The 15,000-nt window shown below is 44.8% G+C and overlaps 1 protein-coding gene across 1 annotated transcript in view; it reads left to right on the plus strand.

Moving 5' to 3' along the window:
- Positions 1–15,000, plus strand: part of LOC135574244 (short transient receptor potential channel 5-like) — a 109,002-nt gene that overhangs the window by 69,702 nt on the left and 24,300 nt on the right. Inside the window, exons 9-12 of the mRNA XM_065025210.1 lie at positions 5,599–5,738; positions 9,107–9,307; positions 11,729–11,850; positions 13,738–13,933. Coding sequence (XP_064881282.1) covers positions 5,599–5,738; positions 9,107–9,307; positions 11,729–11,850; positions 13,738–13,933 — 659 coding nt within the window. The remainder of the gene's footprint in view (positions 1–5,598; positions 5,739–9,106; positions 9,308–11,728; positions 11,851–13,737; positions 13,934–15,000) is intronic.

The raw sequence follows: 15,000 nt of genomic DNA on the forward strand, positions 1-15,000 counted from the left end.
GGGGTCTGTGGGGGTGAGTAGAGAGGGGGTCTGTGGGGTGGGGTGATACTACCGTGGGTACTGGGTGAGTAGAGAGGGGTCTGTGGGGGTGGGGTGATACTACCGTGGGTCCTGGGTGAGTAGAGAGGGGGTCTGTGGGGGTGAGTAGAGAGGGGGTCTGTGGGGGTGAGTAGAGAGGGGTCTGTGGGGGGAGGGGGGTGATACTACCGTGGGTACTGGGTGAGTAGAGAGGGGGTCTGTGGGGGTGAGTAGAGAGGGGGTCTGTGGGGGTGGGGTGAGTAGAGAGGGTGTCTGTGGGGGTGGGGTGATACTACCGTGGGTACTGGGTGAGTAGAGAGGGTGTCTGTGGGGGAGGGGTGAGTAGAGAGGGGGTGAGTAGAGAGGGTGTCTGTGGGGTTGGGGTGATACTACCGTGGGTACTGGGTGAGTAGAGAGGGTGTCTATGGGGGGGGTGAGTAGAGAGGGTGTCTGTGGGGGTGATACTACCGTGGGTACTGGGTGAGTAGAGAGGGTGTCTGTGGGGGGGGGTGATACTACCGTGGGTACTGGGTGAGTAGAGAGGGTGTCTGTGTGGGGGGGTGATACTACCGTGGGTACTGGGTGAGTAGAGAGGGTGTCTGTGTGGGGGGGGTTGATACTACCGTGGGTACTGGGTGAGTAGAGAGGGTGTCTGTGGGGGGGGGGGTGATACTACCGTGGGTACTGGGTGAGTAGAGAGAGGGTGTTCTTTAAATTGAGATTTTGTGTCACTGGCCCACACACAATACCCCATAATGTCAAAGCGAGGTTATGTTTTTTCAAAATGTTTACAAATTAATAAAAAATGAAAGCTGAAATGTCTTCAGTCAATAAGTGTTCAACCCCCTTTGTCGTGTCAAGCCTAAATACACTCTGTGTTCAATAATAATGTACCCCACACTTACCATTACACTCTGTCTAAACTCTGTCTGTAGACTACAGTACAGTCTGTCTAAACTCTGTCTGTAGACTACAGTACACTCTGTCTAAACTCTGTCTGTAGACTACAGTACAGTCTGTCTAAACTCTGTCTGTAGACTACAGTACAGTCTGTCTAAACTCTGTATGTAGACTACAGTACACTCTGTCTAAACTCTGTCTGTAGACTACAGTACACTCTGTCTAAACTCTGTCTGTAGACTACAGTACACTCTGTCTAAACTCTGTCTGTAGACTACAGTACACTCTGTCTAAACTCTGTCTGTAGACTACAGTACACTCTGTCTAAACTCTGTCTGTAGACTACAGTACACTCTGTCTAAACTCTGTCTGTAGACTACAGTACACTCTGTCTAAACTCTGTCTGTAGACTACAGTACACTCTGTGTTCAATAATAATGTTTAACATTTTTGAAGGACTACCTCATCTCTGTACCCCACACTTACCATTATCTGTAAGGTTCCTCAGTCAAGCAGTGAATTTCAAACACAGAATCAACCACACAGACCAAGGAGGTTTTCCAATGCTTCACAGAGAAGGGCCCCTATTGGTAGATGTGTAAAAAAAAAAAGTAATTGAAAATATCCCTTTGAGCGAAGGGTAAAGTTATTAATTACACTTTGGATGGTGTATCAATACACCCAGTCACTATAAAGATACAGGCGTCTTTCCTAACTCAGTTGCCGGAGAGGAAGGAAACTGCTCAGGGATTTCACCATGACTTTAAAAACAGTTACAGATGAACAACTTTGTAGTTACTCCACAATACTAACCTAATTGACAGGTTGAAAAGAAGGAAGCCAGAATACAATTATTCTAAAACATGCATCGTGTTTGCAACAAGGCACTTAAGTTATACTGCAAAGAATTAACTTTATGTCCTGAATACAAAGTGTTATTTATTTTATTTTATATTTCACCTTTATTTAACCAGGTAGGCTAGTAGAGAACACCTTTATTTAACCAGGTAGGCTAGTTGAGAACACCTTTATTTAACCAGGTAGGCTAGTTGAGAACACCTTCATTTAACCAGGTAGGCTAGTAGAGAACACCTTTATTTAACCAGGTAGGCTAGTTGAGAACACCTTTATTTAACCAGGTAGGCTAGTTGAGAACACCTTTATTTAACCAGGTAGGCTAGTAGAGAACACCTTTATTTAACCAGGTAGGCTAGTTGAGAACACCTTTATTTAACCAGGTAGGCTAGTTGAGAACACCTTCATTTAACCAGGTAGGCTAGTAGAGAACACCTTTATTTAACCAGGTAGGCTAGTTGAGAACAAGTTCTCATTTGCAACTGCGACTTGGCCAAGATAAAGCATAGCAATTCGACACATAACAACACAGAGTTACACATGGAATAAACAAAACATACAGTCAATAATACAGTAGAACAAAAGAAAACAAAAAGTCTATATACAGTGAGTGCAAATGAGGTAAGATAAGGGAGGTAAGGCAATAAATAGGCCATGGTGGCGAAGTAATTACAATATGGCAATTAAACACTGGAATGGTAGATGTGCAAAAGATGAATGGGCAAGTAGAGATACTGGGGTGCAAAGGAGTAAGATAAATAAATACTGTATGGGGATGAGGTAGGTAGATAGATGGGCTGTTTACAGATGGGCTATGTACAGGTGCAGTGATCTGTGAGCTGCTCTGACAGCTGGTGCTTAAAAGCTAGTGAGGGAGATATGAGTCTCCAGCTTCAGAGATTTTTGCAGTTCGTTCCAGTCATTGGCAGCAGAGAACTGGAAGGAAAGACGACCAAAGGAGGAATTGGCTTTGGAGGATGACCAGTAAGACATACCTGCTGGAGCGTTTGCTACGAGTGGGTGCTAATATGGTGACCAGTGAGCTGAGATAAGGCGGGGCTTTACCAAGCAGAGACTTGTAGATAACCTGTAGCCAGTGGGTTTGTCGACAAGTATGAAGCGAGTGCCAACCAACGAGAGCATACCGGTCGCAATGGTGGGTAGTGTATGGGGCTTTGGTGACAAAATGGATGGCACTGTGATAGACTGCATCCAGTTTGTTGAGTAGAGTGTTGGAGGCTATTTTATAGATGACATCACCGAAGTCGAGGATCGGTAGGATGGTCAGTTTTACGAGGGTATGTTTGGCAGCATGAGTGAAGGATGCTTTGGTGCGATATAGGAAGCCAATTCTAGATTTAATTTTGGATTGGAGATGCTTAATGTGAGTCTGGAAGGAGAGTTTACAGTCTAACCAGACACCTAGGTATGTGTAGTTGTCCACGAAATCTAAGTCAGAACCGTCCAGAGATGTGTTGCTGGACGGGCAGGCAGGTGCGGGCAGGGATCAGTTGAATAGCATGCATTTAGTTTTCCCTAAGTGTAAGAGCAGTTGGAGGCCACGGAAGGAGAGTTGTATGGCATTGAAGCTCGTCTGGAGGTTAGTTAACACAGTGTCCAAAGACACTTACCCATGTTTGGGGGAAATCCAATACAACACATTACAGAGTACCACTCTCCATATCTTCAAGCATAGTGGTGGCTGCATCATGTTATGGGTATGCTTGTCATCGTTAAGGACTGGGTAGTTTTTCAGGATAAAAAAGAAACTGAATGGAGCTAATCACAGGCAAAATCCTAGAGGAAAACCTGGTTTGTTCTGCTTCCACCAGACACTGGGAGATTAATTCACCTTTCAGTAGTACAACAACCTAAAACACAAGGCCAAAAATACACTGGAGTTGGTTACCAAGGAAGACCGTGAATGTTCCTCAGTTGCCGAGTTACAGTTTTGACTTAAATTTACTTGAAAATCTATGACAAGACCTGAAAATGGTTGTCTAGAAATTATCAACAACCAATTTGACAGAACTTAAATCATTTTGAAAAGAGTAATTGGCAAATAATCTAGGTGTGGAAAGCTCTTAGAGACTTACCCAGAAAGACTCACATCTCTTAGAGACAGAAATACTTACAGCTCTTAGAGACAAATACTTACAGCTCTTAGAGACAAATACTTACAGCTCTTAGAGACAAATACTTACAGCTCTTAGAGACATAAATACTTACAGCTCTTAGAGACAGACATACTTACAGCTCCTAGAGACTTACCCAGAAATACTTACAGCTCTTAGAGACAGAAATACTTACAGCTCTTAGAGACAGAAAGACTTACAGCTCTTAGAGACTTGCCCAGAAATACTTACAGCTCTTAGAGACTTACCCAGAAATACTTACAGCTCTTAGAGACAGAAATACTCACAGCTCTTAGAGACAGACATACTTACAGCTCCTAGAGACTTACCCAGAAATACTTACAGCTCTTAGAGACAGAAATACTCACAGCTCTTAGAGACAGAAATACTCACAGCTCTTAGAGACAAAGACTTACAGCTCTTAGAGACAGAAATACTTACAGCTCTTAGAGACAAATACTTACAGCTCTTAGAGACAGAAATACTCACAGCTCTTAGAGACAAAGACTTACAGCTCTTAGAGACAGAAGGACTTACAGCTCTTAGAGACTTAACCAGAAATACTTCAAGCTCTCAGAGACTTACCCAGAAAGACTCAGAGCTGTAATCACTGCCAAAGGTGCTTCTACAAAGTATTGACTCAGAGGTGTGAATACTTATGTAAATGAGTATTTGCTAAAATACAAAAAAAAATGATGGTGTCATTATGGGGTAGATGGGGTCATTATGGGGTAGATGGGGTCATTATGGGGTAGATGGGGTCATTATGGGGTCATTATGGGGTCATTATGGGGTCATTATGGGGTAGATGGGTGAGAAACATATATATTTAATCAATTTTGGATTATGTCTGTAACACAACGAAATGTGGAATAAGTGAAGGGGTCTGAATACTTTCTGAAGGCACTATAGGTAATCAAAATCAAAATCAAATGTATTTATATAGCCCTTCGTACATCAGCTGATATCTCAAAGTGTTGTACAGAGACCCAGCCTAAAACCCCAAACAGCAAGCAATGCAGGTGTAGAAGCACGGTGGCTAGGAAAAACTCCCTAGAAAGGCCAAAACCTAGGAAGAAACCTAGAGAGGAACCAGGCTATGTGGGGTGGCCAGTCCTCTACTGCCTGTGCCGGGTGGAGATTATAACAGAACATGGCCAAGATGTTTAAATGTTCATAAATGACCAGCATGATAATAATAATAAGGCAGAACAGTTGGAACTGGAGCAGCAGCACGGCCAGGTGGACTGGGGACAGCAAGGAGTCATCATGTCAGGTAGTCCTGAGGCATGGTCCTAGGGCTCAGGTCCTCTGAGAGAGAGAAAGAAAGAGAGAATTAGAGAGAGCACACTTAAATTCACACAGGACACCGAATAGGACAGGAGAAGTACTCCAGATATAACAAACTGACCCTAGCCCCCCGACACATAAACTACTGCAGCATAAATACTGGAGGCTGAGACAGGAGACACTGTGGCCCCATCCGAGGACACCCCCGGACAGGGCCAAACAGGAAGGATATAACCCCACCCACTTTGCCAAAGCACAGCCCCCACACCACTAGAGGGATATCTTCAACCACCAACTTACCATCCTGAGTACATATATGTGACTATCTCTCTCTCTCTCTCTCTCTCTCTCTATCTATCTCTCTCTCTCTCTCTCTCTCTCTCTCTCTCTCTCTCTCTAGGTTTTATCTGGGCTGAGATTAAGGAGATGTGGGATGGAGGTTTTACAGAGTATATACATGACTGGTGGAACCTGATGGATTTTGCTATGAACTCCCTCTACCTGGCTACTATATCACTGAAGATAGTAGCTTATGTTAAGGTAAGACACACACACACACACAAACACACACACACACACACACACACACACACACACACACACACACACACACACACACACACACACACACACACACACACACACACACACGAACTCCCTCTACCTGGCTACTATTTCTTTAGAGGTTTAAAAAAAACAATGATGGTTACCGGTAGTCACGTGGTGTTTGTTTACAAAGCACACAATGATGGTTACCGGTAGTCACGTGGTGTTTGTTTACAAAGCCATGATGAGTGACCGCAGCCTTGTGAGTCACTGTTGTGGAGCTCCAGGTGATTTAGCTACAGTATGGAGTTCACAACTAAATGTTTTGACAGCTACATAAAGATAATAATAATCTTAGAACTAGAGTAGCAAACTGTTAGCAAACTGTGAGTAGCAAACTGTGAGTAGCAAACTGTTAGCAAACTATGAGTAGCAAACTGTGAGTAGCAAACTGTGAGCAAACTGTGAGTAACAAACTGTGAGTAGCAAACTGTGAGTAGCAAACTGTGAGCAAACTGTGAGTAACAAACTGTGAGTAGCAAACTGTGAGTAGCAAACTGTGAGTAGCAAACTGTGAGTAGCAAACTGTGAGTAGCAAACTGTTAGCAAACTGTTAGCAAACTGTGAGTAACAAACTGTGAGTAACAAACTGTGAGTAGCAAACTGTGAGTAGCAAACTGTTAGCAAACTGTGAGTAGCAAACTGTGAGTAGCAAACTATGAGTAGCAAACTGTGAGTAGCAAACTGTTAGCAAACTGTGAGTAGCAAACTGTGAGTAGCAAACTGTTAGCAAACTATGAGTAGCAAACTGTGAGTAGCAAACTGTGAGTAGCAAACTGTGAGTAACAAACTGTGAGTAACAAACTGTGAGTAGGAAACTGTTAGCAAACTGTGAGTAGCAAACTGTGAGTAGCAAACTGTGAGTAACAAACTGTGAGTAGCAAACTGTGAGTAGCAAACTGTGAGTAACAAACTGTGAGTAGCAAACTATGAGTAGCAAACTGTGAGTAGCAAACTGTGAGTAGCAAACTGTGAGTAGCAAACTGTGAGTAACAAACTGTGAGTAGCAAACTGTGAGTAGCAAACTGTGAGTAACAAACTGTGAGTAGCAAACTGTGAGTAGCAAACTGTGAGTAACAAACTGTGAGCAGCAAACTGTGAGTAACAAACTGTTAGCAAACTGTGAGTAGCAAACTGTGAGTAGCAAACTGTGAGTAGCAAACTGTGAGTAACAAACTGTGAGCAGCAAACTGTGAGTAGCAAACTGTGAGTAACAAACTGTGAGCAGCAAACTGTGAGTAGCAAACTGTGAGTAGCAAACTGTGAGTAGCAAACTGTGAGTAACAAACTATGAGTAACAAACTGTGAGTAGCAAACTGTTAGCAAACTGTGAGTAACAAACTGTGAGTAGCAAACTATGAGTAGCAAACTGTGAGTAGCAAACTGTGAGTAGCAAACTGTTAGTAACAAACTGTGAGTAGCAAACTGTGAGTAGCAAACTGTTAGTAAACTGTGAGTAGCAAACTGTGAGTAGCAAACTGTGAGTAGTAAACTGTGAGTAGCAAACTGTGAGTAACAAACTGTGAGTAGCAAACTGTGAGTAGCAAACTGTGAGTAGCAAACTGTTAGTAAACTGTGAGTAGCAAACTGTGAGTAGCAAACTGTGAGTAGCATTTTTGAGTTTGTTGTATAACTTTATGAGCTGGGATGTCTGTCCTGCAAATAGTTTGTCAGAGCCGATATAAAATGTTCGCAATGCGCTCGTTAGCAATTAGCTAGTATTCACTTTGGGTTTTTACATGGACTTGTTAGCAATGCTAACCTTCGGATTACAGAGGCTCAGTGGGAAAATAGTTCCCCTTGTGTACAGCGCCCGTGTTACCGAATTTCCCAGGATGGCACAAGGTACTGTATGACATTCTGGAAGTTATGGCAATCTGGATACTGCCCAAGCTTGATATTTATCAACATCATTTGAACATCCTGGAACATTCTGGAACATTGACTTGAACATTCTAGAACATTAACATTTAACATTTAAGTCATTTAGCAGACGCTCTTATCCAGAGCGACTTACAAATTGGTGCTTTCACCTTATCGCATCCAGTGGAACAGCCACTTTATTAAGTTGAACATTCTGGAACATTGAGTTGAACATTCTAGAACATTAAGTTGAACATTGAGTTGAACATTCTGGAACATTGCGATGAACATTCTGAAACATTTTGATTAATATTCAGGGTTGGCAGACATCAAGTTGGGATTCTGTCAAAAGCTGAAAGTGGGTAGTTGTGAGTGCTTGCATAATGTGTGTGTGTGTGTGTGTGTGTGTGTGTGTGTGTGTGTGTGTGTGTGTGTGTGTGTGTGTGAGAGAGAGAGAGAGAGAGAGAGAGAGAGAGAGAGAGAGAGAGAGAGAGAGAGAGAGGCAGCAGATGGATTCCTGTGATACTGGCCAAGAAGCTGAATTTAGAATGGATGGTATCCATGACAGTTTTGAACTTTGACATGTTCTAAATCCATCCACATCTTTCTCTCCCTTTCTACCGTCCTCTATCTATCTCTCTACCTTCCTCTCTCTATCTCTCTACCTTCCTCTCTCTATCTCTCTACCTTCCTCTCTCTATCTCTCTACCGTCCTCTCACTCTCTCTACCTTCCTCTCTCTATCTCTCTCTACCTTCCTCTCACTCTCTCTACTTTCCTCTCCCCATCTCTCTCTACCTTCCTCTCACTCTCTCTCTACTTTCCTCTCTCTATCTCTCTCTACCTTCCTCTCACTCTCTCTCTACTTTCCTCTCTCTATCTCTCTCTACCTTCCTCTCACTCTCTCTCTACTTTCCTCTCTCTATCTATCTCTCTACCGTCCTCTATCTATCTCTCTACCTTCCTCTCTCTATCTCTCTACCTTCCTCTCTCTATCTCTCTACCGTCCTCTCTCTATCTCTCTACCTTCCTCTCTCTATCTCTCTACCTTCCTCTCTCTATCTCTCTACCTTCCTCTCTCTATCTCTCTACCGTCCTCTCTCTATCTCTCTACCTTCCTCTCTCTATCTCTCTACCGTCCTCTCACTCTCTCTCTACCTTCCTCTCTCTATCTCTCTCTACCTTCCTCTCACTCTCTCCATCTCTCTCTACCTTCCTCTCACTCTATCTCTCTACCTTCCTCTCACTCTCTCTCTACCTTCCTCTCACTCTATCTCTACCTTCCTCTCTCTCTCTTTACCTTCCTCTCTCTCTCTCTACCTTCCTCTCACTCTCTCTCTACCTTCCTCTCGCTCTCTATCTCTCTCTCTCTGCATACTCCCTCCCTCTCTCTCTCTTTACATACCCCACTCTCTACCCCCCCCGTCTCTCTCTCCGTAGTACAACTCCTCCCGTCCTAGAGAAGAGTGGGAGATGTGGCACCCTACCCTGATAGCAGAAGCATTGTTTGCTATCGCTAATATCTTCAGTTCTCTACGACTCATCTCCTTGTTCACGGCCAACTCCCACCTGGGACCTCTACAGATCTCACTGGGAAGGATGCTCCTGGACATCCTCAAGTTCCTCTTCATCTACTGTCTGGTGAGACACACACACACACGTACACGCACGCACGCACGCACACACACACACACGCACGCACGCGTACGCACACACACACACACACACACACACAAACACTTCAAACTATCAACTAAATTGTTATGAGGGCCAATAGACATGAAATGACTAGGCATAACAGGAACAAGGTGTAGCATTTGAAACAGGGTGTAGCATTTGGAACAGGGTGTAGCATTTGGAACAGGGTGTAGCATTTGGAACCTGGTGTAGCATTTGGAACAGGGTGTAGAGTGTAGCATTTGGAACATGATGTAGCATTTGGAACAGGGTGTAGCATTTGGAACAGGGTGTAGCATTTGGAACAGGGTGTAGCATTTGGAACAAGGTGTAGCATTTGGAACAGGGTGTAGCATTTGGAACAGGGTGTAGCATTTGGAACAAGGTGTAGCATTAGGAACAAGGTGTAGCATTTGGAACAGGGTGTAGCATTTGAAACAGGGTGTAGCATTTGGAACAGGGTGTAGCATTTGGAACAGGGTGTATCATTTGGAACAAGGTGTAGCATTTGGAAAAGGGTGTAGCATTTGGAACAGGGTGTAGCATTTGGAACAGGGTGTGGCATTTGGAACAGGGTGTAGCATTTGGAACCTGGTGTAGCATTTGGAACCTGGTGTAGCATTTGGAACAGGGTGTAGCATTTGGAACAAGGTGTAGCATTTGGAACAGGGTGTATCATTTGGAAGAGGGTGTAGCATTTGGAACAGGGTGTATCATTCGGAACAAGGTGTAGCATTTGGAAAAGGGTGTAGCATTTGGAACAGGGTGTAGCATTTGGAACAGGGTGTAGCATTTGGAACCTGGTGTAGCATTTGGAACCTGGTGTAGCATTTGGAACAGGGTGTAGCATTTGGAACAGGGTGTAGCATTTGGAACAGGGTGTAGCATTTGGAACAAGGTGTAGCATTTGGAACAGGGTGTAGCATTTGGAACAGGGTGTAGCATTTCGAACAGGGTGAATCATTTGGAACAAGGTGTAGCATTTGGAACAAGGTGTAGCATTTGAAACAGGGTGTATCATTTGGAACAGGGTGTAGAATTTGGAACATGATGTAGCATTTGGAAAAGGGTGGGGGTGTAGCATTTGGTACAGGGTGTATCATTTGGAACAGGGTGTATCATTTGGAACATTTGGAACAGGGTGTAGCATTTGGAACAGTGTGTATCATTTGGAACAGGGTGTAGCATTTGGAACAGGGTGTAGCATTTGGAACAGGGTGTAGCATTTGGAACAGGGTGTATCATTTGGAACAGGGTGTAGCATTTGGAACAGGGTGTATCATTTGGAACAGGGTGTAGCATTTGGAACAGGGTGTATCATTTGGAACAGGGTGTATCATTTGGAACAGGGTGTAGCATTTGGAACAGGGTGTATCATTTGGAACAGGGTGTATCATTTGGAACAGGGTGTATCATTTGGAACAGGGTGTAGCATTTGGAACAGGGTGTAGCATTTGCAACAGGGTAGGGGTGTAGCATTTGGAACAGGGTGCAAGAAAGAAGTCAACTCATTTATAATCTTTGTATCTGCTAGATCCTGCTAGCTAACGTCTAATCGCTGTATCTGCTAGGTCCTGCTAGCTAACGTCTAATCGCTGTATCTGCTAGGTCCTGCTAGCTAACCTCTAATCGCTGTATCTGCTAGGTCCTGCTAGCTAACGTCTAATCGCTGTATCTGCTAGGTCCTGCTAGCTAACGTCTAATCGCTATATCTGCTAGGTCCTGCTAGCTAACGTCTAATCGCTGTATCTGCTAGGTCCTGCTAGCTAACGTCTAATCGTTGTATCTGCTAGGTCCTGCTAGCTAACGTCTAATCGCTGTATCTGCTAGGTCCTGCTAGCTAACGTCTAATCGTTGTATCTGCTAGGTCCTGCTAGCTAACGTCTAATCGCTGTATCTGCTAGGTCTTGCTAGCTAACGTCTAATCGTTGTATCTGCTAGGTCCTGCTGGCTAACGTCTAATCATTGTATCTGCTAGGTCCTGCTGGCTAACGTCTAATCGCTGTATCTGCTAGGTCCTGCTGGCTAACGTCTAATCGTTGTATCTGCTAGGTCCTGCTAGCTAACGTCTAATCACTGTATCTGCTAGGTCCTGCTAACTAACGTCTAATCGCTGTATCTGCTAGGTCCTGCTGGCTAACGTCTAATCGTTGTATCTGCTAGGTCCTGCTAGCTAACGTCTAATCGCTGTATCTGCTAGGTCCTGCTAGCTAACGTCTAATCATTGTATCTGCTAGGTCCTTCTAGCTAACGTATAATCGCTGTATCTGCTAGGTCCTGCTGGCTAACGTCTAATCGTTGTATCTGCTAGGTCCTGCTAGCTAACGTCTAATCGCTGTATCTGCTAGGTCCTGCTAGCTAACATCTAATCGTTGTATCTGCTAGGTCCTGCTGGCGTTCGCCAACGGTCTGAATCAGCTGTACTTCTACTACGAGACCAACGCCTCAGATGAACCCAACAACTGCAAGGGCATCCGCTGTGAGAAACAGAATAACGCTTTCTCAACGTAAGAGACACACACACACACACACACATACACACACACACACACACACCAACACACATATACACACACATACACACACACACCCACACACCTGCACGCGCACACACACACACACACACACACATGTGCGTCCCAATAACCTTTCCTTTCTCCCAAAGTGTGCACTTGTTCTCTTCCCTTCGTGGATTTGAAAAGTCCCTCTAGCTTTCTGGGGAATGAGTGAACACTTCAGGAGGAAGGAGAGATTATTGGGACGCACTAACAGGCTGTGCTCCAGTGGTCTTGCTGAGAGGGGCAGTGTCCCAGCCAAGTCAACAGAGTTGGTGTTTGTTCTCGGTGATGATGTTATTGATTGTAATCTGTCAATACCTATAGAGACACACTCGATGGCACACATTATGCAAATTAACACTTATCAGACACATCTGTTATGAATATTAATGAGCAAGGACACACACACACACACACATACTCTCTCTCTCCCCCCTCTCTCGCTTTGTCTCTCTATCTTTCTCACCCTCTCTCTCTCTCTCTCTCTCTCTCTCTCTCTCTCTCTCTTGCTTTCTCTCTGTCGCTTTCTCTCTCTCTCTCTGTTTCTCCCTCTCTTTCTCACCCTCTCTCGCTCTCTCTCTGTCTCTCTCTGTCTCTCTCTCTCTCTCTCTCTTCCTCTCTCTCTCTCTCTCTCTTTCTCTCTTTTTCTCTCCCTAACTTTTACTCTGTCTCTCTCTCGCTCTGTGTCATTCTCTCTCTCCCTCTCCCTCTCTTCCATCTCTCTCTCTCTCTCTCTCTCTCTTACACACACTCCTCTCCTCTCAGATGATTCAAGATGGCACACACTCAGCTAGAGAGTGATTTGACAGATCTGCAATAACAGTTTATAACTTGGTTTATTGGAGAGAGAGATTTACCTGGCCTTAATTTATGAAGAGTGGGAGGAGAGGAGGAGATGACAGAGGAGGAGGGAGTAGAGGAGGGGAGGAGCAGAGAGGGTGAAAGTGAAGGGAGAAAAGAGAAAAGAGGACAGAGGAGAATTACACATCTATTTGACCACAGCAAAAGTCCAAACGTATTTGGCCTAGGTAAAACTCTAAACCTGTTGGACCACAGTAAAAGTCCCAAATCTATTTGTAGGGCTGGATTAAGAAAGCCTCTAGGCTTTGTTTTTGTTTTTAGGTGAACAAATCGTTTCACTAAAATGCAATTCGTCATCTTCAGTAGCGGTGCCTGGGTAAATGACTCTGAGGGGAAAAGCTCAATTCTACCAGACTCAGACTAGCTGTGATAATAACATTCAACCCTGCAAGCCATTGGAAATGACTATGGCTCTGTGATATAAGGCTACTCTTCTATATGGATGATTGTATATTATCCTCACACACACACACACACACACACACACACACACACACACACACACACACACACACACACACACACACAAGACAGAAACTCCTCTATATGGATGATTGTATATTATCCTCACACACACACACACAAACACACACACACACAAACACACAGACTGGAATGAGAACAGTTCTGTTCACTGTTAAATATTTCATACATTACAGATACCAGACCCTCGAGTCAAACAGAGAGAGAGAATACTCTACTCCTCTATATGGATGATTGTATATTATCCACGTGTGTGTGTGTGTGTGTGTGTGTGTGTGTGTGTGTGTGTGTGTGTGTGTGTGTGTGTGTGTGTGTGTGTGTGTGTGTGTGTGTGTGTGTGTGAGGATAATATACAATCATCCATATAGAGGAGTTTCTGTCTTGTGATGTATGCTTGTTGTATACTCCATCTTTACCCAACTCTCTCTCTCTCTCTCTCTCTCTCTCTCTCTCTCTCTCCGTCTCTCTCTCTCTTTCTCTCTCGTTCTCCAGGTTATTTGAGACTCTCCAGTCTCTGTTCTGGTCCATCTTTGGCCTGTTAAACCTGTACGTGACTAACGTTAAAGCTCGTCATGAGTTCACTGAGTTTGTGGGGGCCACCATGTTCGGAACCTACAACGTCATCTCTCTGGTGGTTCTGCTCAACATGTTGATCGCCATGATGAACAACTCCTACCAACTCATCGCTGTGAGTACGAGTATTTAAATTATCTAAATGATATTCCATTGGTTCTCAAAACCTCTCCCTCCTCCTTCTCTCTCTCTCTCAGCCAATCATGTATCAATCAATACATAGATGTATTCCAGAGTTAACACACCTTATTGATTGCCTGATTGATTTTATTGTAAAGTTACATTATGTCCAACTGTTGCACAGTGTACGACCAAAGTCATCCTTCATTAGGGGATTCCTGTGTGTGATTTTATTTCAATGTTTTCGGGACAAACACACACACACACACACACACACACACACACACACACACACATACACACACACACTAACAATCTGTTCCAAAATATATATACCAACTAACTGATTATTTCCCCCCCCTCCCTCCCCCTCTCTCACCCACTTTTCCCCCTCCCTCCCCCTCTCTCTCCCACCCCCCTCCCTCTCTCCCACTTTTCCCCCTCCCTCCCCCTTCTCTCCCCCTCCTCTCCCTCTCTCCCACTTTCCCCATCTCCTCTCCCTCTCTCCCCATCTCCTCTCCCTCTCTCCCACTTTCCCCATCTCCTCTCCCTCTCTCCTTTCCCCATCTCCTCTCCTCTCTCTCCTTTCCCACTCTCCTCTCCCTCTCTCCCATTTCCCACTCTCCTCTCCCTCTCTCCCTTTCCCCATCTCCTCTCCCTCTCCCCACTTTCCCACTCTCCTCTCCCTCTCTCCCACTTTCCCACTCTCCTCTCCCTCTCTCCCACTTTCCCACTCTCCTCTCCCTCTCTCCCACTTTCCCCATCTCCTCTCCCTCTCTCCCACTCTTCTCCCTCTCTCCCTCTCTCCCACTTTCCCCATCTCCTCTCCCACTTTCCCACTCTCCCTCCCTCTCTCCCACTTTCCCACTCTCCTCTCCCTCTCTCCCTCTCTCCCACTTTCCCCTCCTCTCCCTCTCTCCACTTTCCCCATCTCCTCTCCCTCTCCCCACTTTCCCATCTCCTCTCCCTCTCTCCCACTTTCCCCACTCCTCTCCCTCTCTCCCACTTTCCCCATCTCCTCTCCCTCTCTCCCACTTTCCCTCTCTCCTCTCTCCTCTCTCC

This window comes from Oncorhynchus nerka, linkage group LG12 (genome assembly GCF_034236695.1).
Source record: "Oncorhynchus nerka isolate Pitt River linkage group LG12, Oner_Uvic_2.0, whole genome shotgun sequence".
Lineage (NCBI taxonomy): Eukaryota > Metazoa > Chordata > Actinopteri > Salmoniformes > Salmonidae > Oncorhynchus > Oncorhynchus nerka.